The 19,195-nt window shown below is 30.9% G+C and overlaps 1 protein-coding gene across 3 annotated transcripts; it reads left to right on the forward strand.

Annotated features, from left to right (window-relative positions):
* The first annotated feature begins 12,521 nt into the window (after positions 1-12,521).
* LOC129313272 (uncharacterized) lies at positions 12,522-19,080 on the forward strand. 3 transcript variants are annotated; one of them, XM_054956228.1, is made up of 4 exons: positions 12,522-12,827; positions 16,093-16,797; positions 17,360-17,456; positions 18,260-19,080. In XM_054956228.1, the coding sequence occupies exons 2-4, from the start codon at positions 16,618-16,620 to the stop codon at positions 18,514-18,516; spliced, it is 534 nt and encodes a 177-aa protein (XP_054812203.1). In that variant the 5' UTR covers positions 12,522-12,827; positions 16,093-16,617; the 3' UTR covers positions 18,517-19,080. The 3 variants fall into 3 exon arrangements, with proteins under 3 accessions (XP_054812203.1, XP_054812202.1, XP_054812204.1); XM_054956227.1 differs by having other exon boundaries at positions 12,522-12,713; XM_054956229.1 differs by having other exon boundaries at positions 12,522-12,713; positions 16,174-16,797.
* Positions 19,081-19,195: the final 115 nt, after the last annotated feature.

The raw sequence follows: 19,195 nt of genomic DNA on the forward strand, positions 1-19,195 counted from the left end.
TTATAAAATAATTTTAATAAATTTTTTATTCTTAATATGATTTAAATTTAATTTGAAATGTTCAATTTAATATTAAAATTTTTATAATGATGTATATTGACTATTTAAATTTACTCTGTATAGCCTAGATTCATCATTATAAAAATTTTAATATTAAATTATATCCTCTAAATTAAATTTAGGTTAAATTAAAATTATATTACAAATTTTATAAATTTTATTTTAATAAATATAAAATAAAAATATATAAAAATATTTTAAAAATTTGAATGTCACAGATCTTGTTACTGGGATAAGCATCAGTCCCCTTTGACCCACATGGCTCGATCCTATCTTTCTCTTTTTTCGTTCGCAATGAGATACCTCGTAACTGCAAGTTTATGTTACGGATGTAATGCCAATGGCCTACTGCCGTCACCCAAGTCTTCGAACCCCGGGAGCTTTCCTTTGGAAAAGTGTAGTGTGTGAGTGAGCACACAAAAAAAGAAAAAAAAACCAACAACAACAACAACAAAAAAGAGCAAACAAACAATCAATTAAACAAATTGTTTGCCAAATCTTTTTAGCTAAATAGACTTATTTTTAAGGTATGTCTAGCTAAATAAGCCAAGCCTCTGAAAACAGAGTGGCCTGTAAGACTACAATGCCCATGAAAGCTTCATTTAATTTTTATATATATTATATTTATATATTAAATACATTTAATATATATATTATTATATTTAATTTATATTATTATATTGCAACATATATTCTTTTAGTTAAATGATTAAGCTTTGTTGATAATTTAGATACACTTAAAATCTAATGAATGCTATTTAAAGTCTATCTCTTAAAGCCTTTTTAAAGGCTTACTTAATGAATAGGTCTTTAAAATGGTTTTGGCCTCATTCAAGTTTATGATAGGCTCAAACTTAAATCTTAAAAAAAAAAAAAAAGCTTGTATATAGGCTTAAGATTAGACTCAAGCTTTAAAATAATAGTGCCCTTTCATTTCAGTTGAGTATTATAATTAATTATATTATAAGATAATCTTTTTGAATATTGAATTAATTTTAGCTGTATAAATTATCATAAAGATATTGGTTTTTAAAATTAAATTATTGATAAAGTTATATTTAATATTATTAAATTTGTTAAATTTTATTTAAAAAGTAAAATATATTATTTAACAGCAAAATTGAATCTACAAACAAATTTTCAAAGCTTATTTTAAAATATAATTCTGATTTAATAATTAATTCTCAAATTTTTTGGGTGTTTGAATAACTTTAACCAAAAAATTAATTTTTTTGGGCTATCAGGCAGATAATATTATCCCATTTTGGGCTATCCAAACAAGCAGATAATATTATACCATTTTTTTAAATGTCAAAGGGAAATTGATTTTTTGGGCTATCCAAACAGGTAAATAATATTGTATCATTTTTCAAATGTTAAAGACAAATTGAATCATATTGAAGTTTAAAATCCCATACATTTCTAAATAAATGGTGGACGGACAAAAATACCCTTTCACTTTTTTTTTTAAATGTATATACATTAAGGACGCGGAGGAAATTCAAGCACCGCTCAAATCCCCATCTCTGGCACTGACACATACAGCCACTCATCAGAAGTCAAATTAAAATAATTCACTCTTGCTTGCTCATGAAGATTGAACAGGAAACAGCATCTTTTCGGAGTTTGGACTGTGCCTTTCCAACCAAAATCAGTATTTGTCTTCTTCCTAAACCAAACCTCCATGCAAATTTTTCTGTTCCTTTTTTGATCCCTTTCCTTTGTCTTAAACAAAGACTTGGAACAGGAAAGATAAGTGCGAGGAGATGCCTTAATGGTGACAAAAAAGCTCCTCAGTCCTACCAGAGGGAACAACACTCCTAGAAATCCTTGGCATGTCAAAAATAAGCTTAAGCTTTTGCACTGAGTACTTGAGGTTGCTGGGTCTCAAACCCTGCACTTTTTTTTTCTTTTTTTTCCTGTTTTTCTCCATCAGTGCCCTAATACTTTGATTATTTAGCTATATCATGTTATATGGCATTTGGCAATGTCTTGGGACATGGACTGTTGGATTGTCACTTGCAAAGTGGTTTGAATCAACCATTTAACTAGTTTTAGTTTTAATAATTGGCTCGCATTAGCCTATTATGATGCAGGCAGCTTTTTGAAAACATCAGCAAAAACTCGAAGTAATTGAATTGTTTTGAACTTTTTCTAATTTTACTCTTATTTTAATAATAAAGTTTTTTATTCAATTAAAAAATAATAATGTCAACTTACTTCTGAATTGTTATAGTAATTAAAATCTTGATTGCATAATTTATTTATTGGCATTATTTTAATAAAAGTGTGGAGAAAATTGAAAACTCATTTACTTTAAAAGAATGAATAAAGTAAATAAAAATATATACATATGAAAAATAAGAAAATTATAATATTTTCTCTGTTCTAAATTATAAGGCCATTTTGAAGGAGTTTTTTCGCCTCAAAATACAAGACACTTTAGGTAGATTAAGATTTTATTAAATTTATTAATTTCAATACTACTCTTTTTCTCCCTACGAGATTTGTTTAAAAATTTCTTATAATTTAAAATAAAGAGAGTAAAATATATTATGATCAAACAACTCTAAACTTATTTTTAATATTATATATATATATATATGAATGTATGTGCATATAAAAATTATTTTTTATTTAATTATTATATTACTGTTTTAATAACTTCTTAAATCATGAAAATCATGATCTGTGGATTTTTCTTATTCATATCATCCGTCCTATTATCAAAATATTGACATTTGGTTCTTCTTGTAATCTCATCCATCATTTCTTTTGGAGCTTCTTTTCACACTCCATGGTCCATAGGCCAGTTTTATTTTTTAAAAAAGTTTTAAAAAAATAAATAAAATACATAAATAAATATAAATTCATATATAAAATCATGATCAAGCTTTAAAATGGAGATAGAAATATTTAATCAAATCAACTTTATCAAATTCAATAAATACAAAATTTATGTATCATAGAGTATGGCATTAATCAAAATTAATAAATACACTTTACAAAATAAGCATGTTTAAGAAATTAATAAAAAAATATGTCAATATCGTATTAAAATAAATGATAAAAGAACCAACATCAATCATTTTAACAACACAATACTTAAACTGATATCGATCTGTTAGCGAACAGAGCTTGAAAGGTCACTTGGGCCAAGTATTTTTTTCAAGGCCTATCAAACCCAAGTCCTAAAGCTTGATTTTTAAAAAAAAAATCTTAATTTTTTAAATCCAAACTTTTATTTAAATAAAGTTTTAAATTCAGCTTTTATTAGACCTCATCTTTATTTCCAACTCTGTTTCCTTTCTCCATATGAAATTTGGTAATTCTTTACGTTATCTCATCCGTCGTTTTCTTTGGGAGCCTCATCAAGCAGTGGGCAGCTTCTTTCACACTCCGTGGTTAGGCTAAGGCAGGCCCAGCAAGTAGCGATTAAAAATATAAAGATTCGCAAATCCTGGCTTAGGGATGCTTCCACTAACAATCTCAACGCATACAATATTGTAGTCCTTGACGATGATGGATAATCTTGAGGAATTAACTAGTTAGAAGCGACTAAGGCAGTAAAGAGATCGATTGATTTTGCCACTAGAAAATTGCCAGCAACAATGATATGTTGAAAGATACTTGAGCTCCTGGATTGATGATTTAGAACGAGAACCGTAAACTGGGCATCAATCGCATGAAAGTTGTGATTGAAAGATGACCAGACAATAAGGCTGTCAACAAAATCATGCACAAGATATTTAATTTTTCTTTGAGTAGGCATGAAATGGACAGGTCATGCATGACTCATGAGGTTATGGACAGCTTCCCAGGTTCAATTCAGGCATTGAAAATAATGAAATATACAGTAGCAGAGAGATATTAACGTAATGATTGGCTTGTGCTATAATTTTTTTTTTTTAAAAAAATTAAAATATTTCTATTCTTCAACTATCCATTTTAAAAATTTTGATATCCTAAATTCCCGTATAATATAATTTTTTTAATATTTAAAAATAATTCATTAAGTAACTTACTTTTAAAAAAATTAAATTTAACTATTAGTTAATTAAAAAATTATAAAAAAAACTTAAAAAATAACTATAAAAATACAAATAAATACTTTATAAAAAAATTAATATCAGTTATATTCTTAGATTAATTGTTGGTGAAAATCATACTCTAACTTTTTACATGAGTAATAAATAAAAATTTTATAATGTTATTTATATATAATTTAAGAGACTTAATTGATATTGATCTTTTTACAGGATACTTATATGTAATTTTAACGGTCTTTTTATATAATTTTTATATCTTTTTTTTGTAATTTTTAAGTCACGTGATGATCAATGTTAATTTTTTAAATGGCAATTGGCAAGTGCTCAATACATCAAGTTCAAATATTGAATGAAGAACTACACCGTATAAAAGTTTAAGATACATGAGATGTTCCTAAACCAATAATCGTGGGTAAAAATGATATTTAACCCTAAAAAAATTAATAGGATGGTTTGAGAAGCAGAGGCAAGTGGATTGGTTGATTAGCAGAAAGAAAAAACAAGGAGCCAAAGGTCAATTTGTTTATAATCTCATGCCATTAGTGCATACTTCTCTAATTGAAAAGGGAAAAAAGGGAGAGAAATAAAGAAATGAAGGGGAGGTGAGTGGGAGAGGAAAAGATGGGATGTGGGAGCAAATAAAGGAAGCGAGAGGTGGGAAGTTAGGTGGATGGGAACAACAAGGGTGGGAGGAATTCCAATAGTGCAAGTAACTTCTTTTCAAAGCAATTATCATCTGTACACAATTACATCGCAATTAGCTCCGTCGTTGCCAGTGGAAAAAAAAATGAGGAGAATAACATGCAAGGTCACGGGAATAACATGAAGCATGTTGCTTACATGTTTTTCGAATAATTTTTCGTTTTGAAAAATAAGAAAACAAAAAAATTTTATTTAAAAATGTGTGTTTTTATTATCTGTTTCGAAAACAAAAAAGTTAGAAGTTATTTTGAAAAACTAAAAAAATCAAAACATCATTAGGTGTTAGAAGAGGCAGGTTTTGATGATAACTTGTGTAAGGTCATCATGGCTTGTATTTGTACGCCTACTGCAAATGTACTTTGCAATGAGGAGCCCACTTCAAAGTTTACACCCACTTGAGGAAGACCCTGTCTCCCCCTACATCTTTATGCTGTGGATGGAGAAGTTAAGTCATATTATTGAGGATGAGATAATTAGAGGAGAGTGGAAACCCATTCAATTAGTAAAGGATGGTCCCAAACTTTCACATTTATTCTTTGCCAATAACTTGGTTCTCTTTGAAATAGCTTTCTATAACTTGATGGAAGTGATTGAGAGATGTATGACTCGATTCTATAGTGTTTCTTGTCAAAAGCTGAATAAGGAAAAAACTAAGCTCTGTGTATCCGCTAATGTTCATTTTAATAGAACCCAAGAGCTCAATGATGTTCTTGGTGTTGGGTTAACTGGAGACTTGAGAAAATATTTGGGTATTCCTCTAATTCATAAGAGGGTGACTTATAGAATCTATGTACTGATCTTGTCAAATGTAAGAAGAAGGTTGTTGAGTTGGAAAGGTAGGTATCTCACCTTGGCTGGTTGGTTAATTTTGGTCAAATCTATTATCTTCACCCTTCCCTCATCTTTTATGCAAACCATTCTCCTTCCAACAAGCACTCTTAATGAGCTTGAAAGCATAAGCCGTGATTTTTTACAGGGAGAAAATGAAGACAAGAAGAAGATTATCTCCTTTCGTGGCAGACCTTGTAGAAATATAGGAATTGTGGCGGGTTGGGTATTAAAAACTTGACATACCAAAGTAAAGCTTTCATTTGAAAACTTTGTTGGGCTTTGGTTACCAACCTTAAGACTTTATGGGTTCAAGTTCTCAAATCTAAATACAAATGTGGAGTTGGTGTCACACTTGATATCAAAAGAAGAAGTGGAGCATTTATAACTTGGAAAAGCATTCTCAAGGTTTGGAACTCCTTTCAACATAGTTTAGGAAAGTTTATTGCTTCTGGGAGTCACATTCTTTCTGGTTTGATCGTTGGCTTCCCACCAAAACTCCTCTTATTGACTTGGTGGAACATGGCAAAGAGTTCATAGATATTAATGAAAGTGTAAGGGATCATGTCCTTTCTTCGGGAACTTGGGATGTGTACAAAATGAGACCCTTGCTTCTTAACCATATTGTGAACCTCATTGTAAGCATGAAAACCCCTTATGAGGCGAGAGGAGAGGACAAATACATATGACTTTATTCTACATAAGGTAATTATTCTATGAAATCATGATACTTTTCTCTTTTTGCAGGAATGGAAGATAACAGAGAACTAGTTTGGTGAGCAATATGGAGACAAAAGATCATAGAGAAGATCAAAACTATATTCTAGTTGATGGAGCATGATAGAGTTCATACAATCACACAACGTTTGTGGAGAGGTTTAATAGAAGATATACCTTACCCCTTTAGATGTATGGCTTTGGAAGACACTATCCACCTTTTTTGTGACTGTACTCCTACCAAGCATTGGTGGAATGAGTATGTGCACCAAGATATGTTGGATATATTTTTTTCTTTAGATAAGAGGGACTGGTTATCCTAGAATATGAAAGCTTGTGTGGGTAACTCATCTACTATGATTGTGCCCTAGAACACTTTATTTGCTTACATTTGTTGGAATATTTGGATAGATGCAGGGTTCTCTTTCAGGGTTGTACCGATGTGATTTAGGAGGATCCATACTTCTTTTTATTCAATGTTGTTGCCGACGTTAAATTGTCTAGTAATTTTGACTTACTTCCTAGAGATAGAAATGTTGTGCTCTAAAATCCTTTGAATGATGTTGCTATCATACTTGAAATCGATGACCCAATCCTTAAGAATGGCAGGAGTGCTTGTGGAAATGTTTTGAGATATGCAAATGGTAACTGGGTATATGGTTTCAATTGTAAGCTGCGATACCTCCCAGTTGCCACTGTTGAAATTCACATTATTCATCGTGGGCTTGAGTTGTATTGGCAAAAAGGATTCAAAACTGTGGAGGTCTTTTGTGATTGTGTGAATGCTATTTCACTAATCACAAAAGACAACCATGGGTATTACCCTTTCTATGATGTTATTTATGCAATTAAATTTTTGTTAAACATATTAGGCCTTGCTTACCTTCCTATTATGAAAATAAGGGCACCCCTCTACTCAATTCCTTAATAGGAATTGCCGGGGTGTTAACTCACGGAATCTACTTCACTCATGGCCAATACCCATTGGGCACTTCGCTCAGGGTTTCCCCTTCGGGTTTTCCCGCCCCATAGGGGAAAACCCTGAGTGAAGTGCCCAATGGGTATTGGGCACGAGTGAAGTAGATTCCGTGAGTTAACACCTCGGCAATTCTTGTTAAGGAATTGAGTTGAGGGGTGCCCTTATTTTCATAACAAGAAGGTAAGCAACGGATGAGCGCCCTAGTACGAAAGCCCCTACTTAGTTTAAAGCATTAGTCACGAAGAAGCAACGGATGAGCACCCTAGCGCGAAAGCCGTTGCGCGTTAGTACGCGCAAGAAGCAACAGAATTAGTGCTCTAGCATGAAAGCCATTGCGCGTTAGTACGTGCAGCCGTTTTCTTGCTCCATTTTCTTGCTACTTTAGTTTGATTGCTGCTTTAGTTTTCTTGCTCTGTTTTCTTGCCTAGTTTTCTGATATGTTAATCTTAATTTTGTGTTTTGGGAGGACAATAGGATGGCTGACTACCTGACTAAGCTAGCTCATAGTTCTAATCTTAACGTTTGTTTCTTTGATGCCCTACCCTTTTAGTTAGTCTTTTCTTGGGTGGTTTGCTTGCTTTATTTGTTTTCTTTTGTTGCTTGTTTCCATAGTTTTTGTATGCCCCCAATTTGTTGAATGATAGTTTCCTTGTTATTCAAAAAAAAAACAGAGAAAACAGAAAAGGATCAATGACAATTATGTTTATAAAATAGATTATCTTTTACCCTTTCTTTCATCAATTTAAAATGTTTTTTCAAAATAATGATTCAAACAATTTTATTTTTTGTTACAAAATTTGTTCAGAAAAACTATTTTATAAAATTATTTTAAGAATATAAAAACAGAAAGCAAAACCAAGTCTCTCTGCATGTCTAATGGATTATGATATATTTTTCTATAGATTCAAAGTCCTCAAGTATAATTATTTTTGAGGGTGAAATTCAAAATGTTTTTTCTCAAAATAATGATTCAAACAATTTTTTTATTTTTTTTTTCAAAATTTGTCCTGAAAAACTATTTTATAAAATCATTTTAAGAATTTAAAAGCAGAAAACAGAACCAAGTCTCTATGCATGTCTAAGAGTCTTTCTTTAGAGATTCAAAGGCCTCGAGTATAATTATTTTTAAAGGTGAAAAGACCGAAATACTTTTGATGGGTAAAATATCCATACCGCATGTTAACTAAAGGAAATTAACAATCGAAGGTCTGAAAATAAAAAAGTTCAGTTACTTATAAAAAAATTTGTTTATTCAAAAAAGTTCATGTGAGATTGCACTTGCACTTGAAAAAATTTACGAGTTACTAGAGAAAAATTAATAATAAAAAGTTTATAAAATAACAAGAAAAGTTTACTTACTTATAACAAGAAGTCTAGTTATTCATAAGAGCTGTGTGAATTTATATTTGTACTTGAAGAAGAAAAAATTTACAAATTAAATAAAAAAAACTCTAATAATAAAAAGGTTTGCAAACAACAAGAAAAGTTGAATTATTTATAACAAAAATCTACTTATTTATACAAGTCCATGTCAAATTTCATTTAATTTCTTTTCACTCATTAAAAGTAATGGAGTCATTTTAACGAGAAAAATAATTAAACTTGAGGCATTCAGACATGTAGAGAAATATTAGAATCTATTAACCTTAAAAAAGAATTATGTTCCTTTGAATGGCGCGGTTCTTCCATTAAAATAAGGTGTGCTGAAACATTCAAACTTGAAATTATTGTTGTTGTATTGTATATGCATATTAAAAAGCTCCTTTTAGAACTAATTTATCATGATTTTCACAGATAAAATTTTTTTTAAAAAAAATGACAGTTAAGTCTTAAAAAAAGAGATTAATGACAATTAAATTTTACACAAATTTTTTTGACAAATCAAGTTTAAATATCAATTCAAATAATTATAAAATTAAAAATCTTAATTATAAATAAAATATTTAAATTTTAAATATAATAATTAATTTATAATTCAATATATTTACAACTATTTAAATTAATATATACAATTTATTTTATAAAAATTTTATCGCGATCTAATTATTATTAATTCATCATTTTATGACAATATTGTCATTATTTTTTTTTGTGAACAAAGTTGAAATAGTAAAGAAATTAAATAATATTTTATTAAACATAAAATGATTATTTATAAAAAGAAAATTTTAAAACAATAAATATTTTAAAATAAAAGGAGAATTTCAACTGATTTGAATGGGAAAAAAAGCAGAACCAATGGACTGGGAAGTGAAAGCTCGGAGCTAAAAATAGAGTAATTAAGATTCTAACGTCAGAAAGTACAAATAAATACAAAATGAAAAAAATAAAACAGAAATAAGTAATAGATATAATCTTTCTGTTAAAAAATATAAAATATTTTTAATCGAATATCACTTCAATAAAATAGTTATTTATTTTTAAATTAATCCTATTTTTTTATATTTATATTTATTAAATACTCTATAATAAATATAAAGTCATTATCAATAGGGATACTTTTAAAAAAAGCAATAATTATACCTTAAAATGTTAAAAATGCCTTACATTTTTAACATCCAACCTTTTAAAAATACTTTATATTTTTGAACAATGAGAGTAAAAATTAGTGGTGCATCTCAGGCTTCACTCTAACCTAATATTCAACCTAATGTGCATGTTTGGGTATTGGGCTGCTTGACATTTTGGGATGAATTTTAGCTTTAACTAAAAATTATTTTTAAAATAAAAAAATTAAAATTATATGTAATTAATAATTATCCATTATTTTTACATGATTAGAATCACAAAAATATTTATGACGAACATAAAAACAATATAATGCATGAAAATATTAAGTAAAATAATATATAAAAAATTCAAATATCAGTTACTGATGATACAATAAAAAACTAATCTTTTTCAATGCAAGTAAAGTAAATAAATAAATAAATAAAATACTTGCTTTTAATAAATTTATTGGCGTTTTAGTTACTTCCTCTTTTATGTTTCTTCGGTCCTATTTATAAAATAGAGAGAAGAAAAAAATTAATCCTATTTATAGAACACTTACCAATTTTTAAAGCTTCCTTTTACGTTTTTGCTTTTATTAAATATTTTGAATAAAATTATCAATAATAAAATTTAAGAATATTTATTAGGAGCAAGGGTAGAAACTTATTAAATTTTAAAACAAATTTAATAAGGTTTAAAGTTTTTATTCATTTTGATAAATTATATTAAAAATAATTTATAAATAAAATTACAGAGAGTAAGGTATAGTCGACAGTGGTCCGATTTGGCCACGCTACACAATTTAAATACTAAAGAAGATATGATTATATTTATATAAATCACAACTAATGTTCTCTCTCTGTCTTTTTTATTTTGGGTGAACAACAGCTATGTGGCTTTGTTTGTTTATAAAAGTATCCTTCTCACAATTTGATTTAATTGAAGAAAAATTTGGCTAGTTATTAAATTTATATATGCGTCATTTTTTATCAAATTAAATGTACTATATTTGAAAATTTGTTGTAATGTAGTTTAAATATGTTAAAATTTATTGAATGTTGTAATGAATTTAAATCCTTTGAATTGTAATGAAAAACTTTTTGTTATTATTGAAGATTTTTATGGATTTATTTTGACTAGTTTTTAATGTTTTATAATAAATTTCACATGGTTACAAGTATTTTTGTTATTTTAATTAAATTTATAATGTTAAAATGAATTATTATTTCTCGTAGAAATAAAAGGGGGGAGTAAAGTGAGGGACTAAATTATTGAGATAAATCTCTCTAATCCTATATGTTATCTAACCTAGTGTCTTTATACCCGGTTTGTTTTTGCTTTTTGTTTTTTTTTAAGTGCTCTTTATGGAAAAAAATAATCACTTATAAAAATTTTAAGATGTTTATTTAATATTTTTAAAATATTCAAAATCTAAAAATAATTAGATATATGATTATTTGGAGAAGTTAATCTGAGCAGTTTTTTTTTTGTTTTTTGGTTTTTTTAGAAAAGTCATAGGCTGGATGGAAGAGAAAAAGTGAGGAAACTCATCAGACCTTTTGAACCTCATCAGAACTCCATTTTTCTCATGCAAGTTGTGACAGCATCTTCGTCTTTATTCCCCCCTCTTCACTTTCAGCGTGCTTCAATTTGCTTGAGAGAACAAGATATTGCTTGAGAGGGCAAAGCTTTTATCTTTTATTGATATAAGATTTGTGGTTAACGAGTGCTGGATACAGCAGGTGGTCAGTAGTAGGATAGTACTCTGTCCTTTTTTTTTTTTTCTGTCTTTTTTTTTTTTTTAAAGGATGGTGTGCTCTTTCTTCTTATTCACGGTCTAAGGGAAGGTTTTTAAAACAAAAAAATAAAAAAATTTTAAAAAAATTAATTTTTTAATCCTTCAACTTTTCATTCATTTAGTGCTTCAATTATAACTCATTATAATTCAGTCTCTCAATTATAACTCGCTGTAATTCAGTTCTTCAACTTTTAACTCACTTATAGTTCGATTATTATTTTTTAATTTTTTTAAAATTATCTTTATCAAATAAAAGGAATAAAATAAATGCTCATATCTTGTTATAAAATATCCTCATTTTATTTTTTGATATGAGATCTAAGCTAATATAAAAAAAGAGAAATAATAAAAGTTAAAAGACTGAATCATAAACGAGTAAAAAGTTAATCGATTGAGTCATAAATAAGTCAAATGTTAAGAGACCAAGTGGCAGTAAATCATAATTAAGGGATTGAGTTATAAATAAGTTAAAAATTGAAGAATTAAAAAATTAATTTTTTTAATATTTTCAAAATAATTCTACAAAACATCAATTCTCAAAATAATAAAATAAAAATAATTTCAAACAAGCCCTAAAAATTTACTAATCATAGTAGATTAATTTCTAACTCTAATACACCTAAAATATGAATTCAAGATTAAAAGAACTAATTATGTGATTATGCGTTAAAAAGTAATTTTTTACTTTTATAACCAAACCTAAAATATTTTTTAATTTTTTAAAGATCTTTACAAAATGTATTATTTTTAATAAAAAATTTAAATTGTTTAAAATTATTTATTTATTATTTTTTTGGTAGAAAAAATTATTTATTTTTAAATCTTAAACAAATCAACCTTCATGTCGAAGAGGCCAGATTTGCGTTCTGTGCTCTTGTCCGTCTTTTGTGCAGCCCAGCCCAAATCCAAATCGATCTCTGCCTCCTCGAATTTCGCCCTTTCACAGTCTGCCGTTGTCTTTCGTTCGCACTTGCAATTGCTGCAGCTCCTCTCTCTCCATGCCGGTCTGAAACCTCGCCGTCTCTCGCTGGCTGCTGCTGCTCGTCTCTGTCTGTGTTGTTGCTCTCGTCTCTTGGGGGCGTTCACGGTACTATTTTGCAATCCGCAATTCATCTTCCATTTCAACTGTCTCCTCTTTAATTACCGGAATCAGGTCCAGGGGTTGCTAAAAATAGCATCTTTTTCATTGCTTTTCGGTTGGGTAAATCCTTAAATTCTTGAATTTTAATATTGTGGCTATTTGATTTTATATGCTTTTCCTGGTTAAGTTCTTTTTCATCGTGAAGAATGGACAAGTATAATAGCACTCGGTACTGGGGTTGAGATGGTATTGTTTGTGCGAGTGTGCCGTCTTGTTGCTGTTGTTAGTGAGAACGGTAGAGTTCTTGAGAAGTATTTGATTGGAATATTGTAATTTGCTGCTTCTATGTTGCATTTATTTTGTAACTGGTTAATGCTTTCTTGAAATATATTACCGCTTTATCATATCTTCTGTTTCGGAATCTATAGTCATGTGTCCCTTGGTTAATCATGTTCAGCACTCTAGTGTTTTTTCTCTTCAAAATGTACAACTATGAAGCCCCTCTTCTAAACTGGTTTTTCTCATTCAACTCCTAACGCTTCAATGCCTGGAGATTTGAATGAAGTTAATGATAATTTCAATATTGGTGATTATTAGTTTTTGATTTTTTAATGATTGAGGGATTGTAACTTATGAGGATGAATATTTGGAATTTTGTATTTTATTATTGTTTGAATTGTTGTATTTGTATCTTGTATGAGACATTAATCTTGGATATGGATGAATGTTTTGATGATTAATTTCTTTTTATTTAAGTTGTATTATTTTAATCATGATGTGTTTGCCTTTGGTTTGACCCATCTGGTTGGACCACTAACTTGTAAACCACTGTTTTGACCAGTTTAATAATTGGTCTAATTTTCTGTACCTTACTCTTTACCTCATTGTCTCTCAATCTCTCACCTTCCCTTTGGTACTGCCTGCCTCACCATCTCTTAAAACTACCTACCTTCGATTTCTCTCCTTGAAGCTCATCCACTTCTAAACATGTTTCGTCCCCATCCATAGCTGTCGTCATTCTCAATCTCTGCCTCTTCTCAACACATCTCTTCACTGTGGCCTTTGATCTACTCATCGAACCTTCATCGCCACTAATCTGCTCTTCAACATCCTTCGTTGCTTAAGATCTTTTAGTCTCCTGCCCATGTTTTGATGCTTTGTGCATCTACTAGATTATTGTGCGAAATTATAGATTTCTGATTTTTTTGTTGCGATATTCTACCGTCTGTGCTTTTTAATTTTATTGTTGTAAAAATACTTAGTGTTGATTTCATTTTTGATACATGATAAGGAAGTAAAGGAAGCTCTTAAAAAAATGGCAAATGGTAGAGCCAACGGACCTGATTGTATATCTATCGAAACGTGGAAATGTCTAGGTGAAGAAGGGGTGAGATGGTTAACTAAGTTATTTGATGTAATTTTACGGTCTAAGAAAATGCCTGATGAGTGGAGGAGAAGTACATTAATTCCTATTTATAAAAATAAAGGAGATATTCAGAATTGTACTAACTATAGAGGGATTAAGCTCATGAGCCACACAATGAAATTGTGGGAGAAAATAATTGAGCACAGGTTGAGATTAGAGACAAGTATTTCTGAGAATCAGTTTGGTTTTATGCCAGGTAGATCAACTACAGAGGCGATTTATCTACTAAGGGGATTAATGGAAAAGTATCGTTGTAAAGATAAAGATCTACACATGGTTTTTATTGATTTGGAAAAAGTTATGACCGTATACCAAGAGAAGTGCTTTGGAAAGCGTTAGAAAAAAAGGGAGTACGAATTGCTTATATTAAAGCCATACAAGATATGTATGAGGGGGTAAAAACTAGTATAAGAACGTCTAGTGGTCAAACAAAAAATTTTTCTATAAAGATTGGACTACATCAGGGATCATCTCTGAGTCTTTATCTGTTCAATTTGATCTTAAATGTTTTGACAGAACATATTCAAGGGGAAATTCTGAAATGTATGCTCTTCGCGGATGATATAGTTCTTATAGCAGATACAAGAGAAGAGGTTAATTGCAAACTTGAGTTATGGAAGAGGACATTGGAGTCGAAAGGTTTTCGTCTGAATAGAAGTAAGACGGAATATTTATATTGTAAATTTGGTAAAGGACTATTCGACAATAATTTGGAAGTGAAATTGGGAGATCAAATTATACCTCAAGTGGAAAAGTTTAGATATTTGGGAGCCATTATTCAAAATGATGGCGAAATCAGTGGAAATATTTCACATAGAATTCAAGCTGGGTGGTTTAATTGGAGAAAAGCTAAAGGAGTTATTTGCAATCGTAAGGTGCCTAATAAACTTAAAGGAAAGTTTTATCGCACTGCTATCAGACCGGCAATGTTATATAGTAGTGAATGCTGGGCTCTAACGGGACAACAAGAGCATAAAGTTGGAATAGCAGAGATGAGAATGTTACGATGGATGTGTGGACATACACGTAAAGATGAAATTCGAAATGAGCACGTACGCGAAAAAGTGAGGGTGGCACCTATTAAGGAAAAAATGGTAGAAAATCGGTTGAGATGGTTTGAGCATGTACAAAGAAGACCAAGGGAGGCACCGGTGAGAAGAGTGGAACATATAACTTTGAGTCCGATTAAGAGAGATAGAGGAAGGCCTAAGAGAACACTTTTGGAAGTTATTGAACGCGATCTGTTAATTAATAATATTCCTAAAAGCTTGATAAATGATAGAGCACAATAGCGTCTTGCAATCCATGTAGCCGACCCACCTAATGGGATAAAGGCTTGTTGTTGTTGTTGTTGTTGATTTCATTTTTGAAATCATTATCTGTGTCTTTTTTTTTTTTTTGGTTGATCTAATGTGGCTTTCTTCCCTCTTTTGATTCTGATTGGATTTTGGTTTGTCTAACTTAATTCGTTGATTGTTATTTGTTTTTGTTCTTTCCTTTTACTTTGCCCCCTCCTTTTAATTGGTTCATGGTTATCTCTTGAAAATAGTTGACGTAGGTTTTTACTTGCTTTTTTTTTTTTTTAATTTCTGGATTGGTTTGTTTCTGGCCATCTCTTTAATTCTATTTCCTTTTTTTTTTTTTCTGTGAAACTATTTATATGATTGCCAAGGGGAAGGCAGGAATACAGTATCACCTGATGCACTTTACAATATACGAAGATTTGTGGATTCATTGACCTAACTTAACTCCTTGTCTGTCATTTTTTTTAATTCTTTCCTTTTTCTTTCCCCCTCCTTTTAATTAGTTCATTGTTAATTTCTTGAATATAGTTGATGTTGGTTTTTACTTTCTTTATTTTTATTTCTGGATTGGTTTGTTTCTGGCACTTGCTCTTTAAATTTATTTCACTTTTATTTTTTTTTTTCTGAAATTATTTATATGATTGCCATGGGCAAGGGAGGAATACAATATCACCTGATGCACTTTACAATATAAGAAGATTTTTGGATTTGTTCTAGCGAACTTCATCAAATTCAGGTTTCTCCACATTGACTCAATCGGTCCTACCTCCTTCACTGTGAAGCATTTGGGCTCGTCTTTTTCACCATCTTCTCTACCAGGATGAGCTGAAGCCACCATGAGATATTTGCCTTTGTTTGCTTCATTTTCCTGTTCAGTTTTAACTTGATTTCCATTTTCAATTTGGAGTTGATTTTGATGTGCTGTGGGTTGATTCTGCACAAGGAGGGATCAGAACCCAAAAAATTGAAGGAGACTGAATGAATCCTTGATTTGCTTCCCTGTAAATTACATGTCATTCTTGGGGCTTCAAGGAGATCTATAAAACAGAAGGAAGAGATTGATCTGAGAAGGGAAGGTTACCTCGTTAATAAGTTGAGCCACTGTCCTCAAAGTTGATTGCTTCAATTCAAAATATTTGTGCGAGGTGTGCACTTTGGAGAAAGAGATCAAATAGTCTAAATGGAAGATGGTGTCAGCGATAACCAGACAAGAAGAGTTGTTTTTGTAACTGTGGGGACAACTTCATTCGATGCTCTTGTGAAAGCAGTGGATTCTCCGACAGTCAAGCAAGAGCTATTTACAAAAGGCTATACGCACCTTCTCATTCAAATGGGTCGTGGATCTTATGTTCCCACAAAGGTAGTCTTAAAAGCACTTCATTGCAGTTCATTTTCTTTCCCCTTTCTGCCTTATATTCCTTACTCATTGGATATCTCCACGATGAAGTTAAGTTGAACTATTATCGGCTTCTTGTTTATTGACCAGTGATGATGATGATTTGTGTTCTATTACAATACAGTCTAGTGGTGAAAGGTAATTCAAAGATTGGAAATTTAGAAATATTTTGAATACAAAGTTTGGAAATGCTTCCACTCAAAGTTCCTCAAATGTTTTTTAATGTCCGTTAGAAATTTGTGAAAATCTAAAGGGTGATGTCAATGCATGATGACTTTACCACCCAGAAATTATGAATTAAGAGTTTGAGAGCCGTCTGTCAATTTTAAGTTATAGATGCTTTTTCTAAAAAAATGATATTAAATCATTATTTCTGTAGACTTTAAAATTAAACTTTATTGATATTGGCATTAGCTTTATCAACCTCACCTAATGAGATAAGGCTTGTTGTTGTTGTTATATTGACATTAGCTTTATCACATGCTTCTTTCATTTATTGAATTTCTTAGAGATTACTTCTTTGTAGTCTGAAGGAGATGGTTCGTTGGCTGTAGACTACTTCAAATTTTCCTCAAGCATTGCCGACCATCTCAATGCAGCATCTCTTGTCATTAGTCACGCAGGTCATTTTTTTGTTTTTCTTTCCGGTTCTCCGTTTTTAGTATGGTATTGTCAAGTTTTCATGAGTCATGGTGTTACTATTTTGTTTCAGTGGCTTCAATTTTATTCTTCCATCTACATGGGGCAAAGTAGCTGTCATGCCAATGGTCATTGGTTAAATTTGTTGCATTCTACCTTACACTAAAGTTGGATTTGAAAATCATTGGATATGTGTCAACTAAGTTCGTGTGAGTCATTAAGGAGAAAAGGAAGAAAATGAACATAAGAAATGAGCCACAGCTGTCACAGGCTGGTGAATGTGATTAGATTAATTAATAGGACATAATGGAGCAGGGACAAATACATATATCAGGCACTGAATTAGACTTTGCATTGAAATGACTTGAGTGGTTTAATGAATTTAATTTAAAATTAAAATTAAAATAGTTTAGCATGGTTGATGTCCTTTAAGCTGGTTAAGGAATAAACAAATGGTCTGTAAAGTCCCTCCCTTTTTGCCTCGGGCTATGCGTGGAGGAACTATTTGCTTTGTTGAAAGTGGGGGATATTTCCCCCCTTCTAGATGCGTTGCTCCTATATCTATATCTGCTTTCAAAGTTTTGTGTATGCAGAGATTCCTGCATTGTCATTGCACTTCCTCATGAGTTGACTGTTGGTACTTTCGTTTCTTTTTTCAGTATCATCAGTTTCTTATTTGGCCAGCTGGGGCCCCAAGCTTCATAAAGTCTGCCATGTGTTTCAGAATGAATGTGTTATACACAATTTTCTATGATGAGGGCATGTAAACTGTTTTGACTCCATGCAGGATCAGGTAGCATATTTGAGACATTACGGTTGGGGAAGCCTTTAATTGTGGTTGTAAATGAAGATTTGATGGACAATCATCAAAGTGAACTTGCAGAAGAACTAGCAGACCAAAAACATTTGTATTGTGCACGTCCTCAAACTCTTCATCAAATTGTAGCAGATATGGAATTAAGTCATCTCGTTCCTTACTCTCCAGGAGATGCCACACCGGTCGCAAAGCTCATAAATAGATTCCTCGGTTTTCCTGATGATTGAAGAGCCATGATATGATTCATATAAGAAGTTTAATTAGGGAATATCCGGAATTAGTAGCGATGAAGAGGCGAAACCTGAAGGGAGGGACATTGATATAGAGGTGAAGGACGCAAAACGGTGTTATAATGGATTGGTGGGTGAAGCATGTGGTACGTGATTGGTATGACACATAAGAGATCTGAACAGAAAGCGAAGGTTGAACGTGAATACTTACATTGCATGATGGGTTTGGTGGTTGTGGTCCTGCTCCATCTTAAATGCCACTTGTACTCCATACCAGCTTTGTGATGGGGCACATGATCTGTGTGACTTTGTGCTTTGCCATTTTCATGCCCTTTCGTTTCTTTTCTTTTCTCTTCTCTTCTTGTTTGATACAAATTTTCACACCCTTTATCATGAGTTAGGAATCAGGCATAATAAACTACTATTGTTGGTTCCAAATGTAGGATATTTTGTAGTTTTGATAAATATTTTTCTATTTTACCCTTGTGTTGTTGGCTTTGTTAACAATACCTGTTCAGCTCATGAATACTGCAGGTTAAATTAAATACCCTTGATTCTTTATACTTTTGTTATTTGTGGTTTGAAATGCACTTAATTTATTGAGATATTGATTATACTGCCAGTTTTACCCTTAATTGAATACTGAAAGCATTTTCTCATCACTGGTATAAATAAA

The sequence above is a fragment of the Prosopis cineraria genome, unplaced genomic scaffold (assembly GCF_029017545.1).
Source record: "Prosopis cineraria cultivar Desert tree isolate PC_DT_omini unplaced genomic scaffold, ASM2901754v1 PC6, whole genome shotgun sequence".
NCBI lineage: Eukaryota > Viridiplantae > Streptophyta > Magnoliopsida > Fabales > Fabaceae > Prosopis > Prosopis cineraria.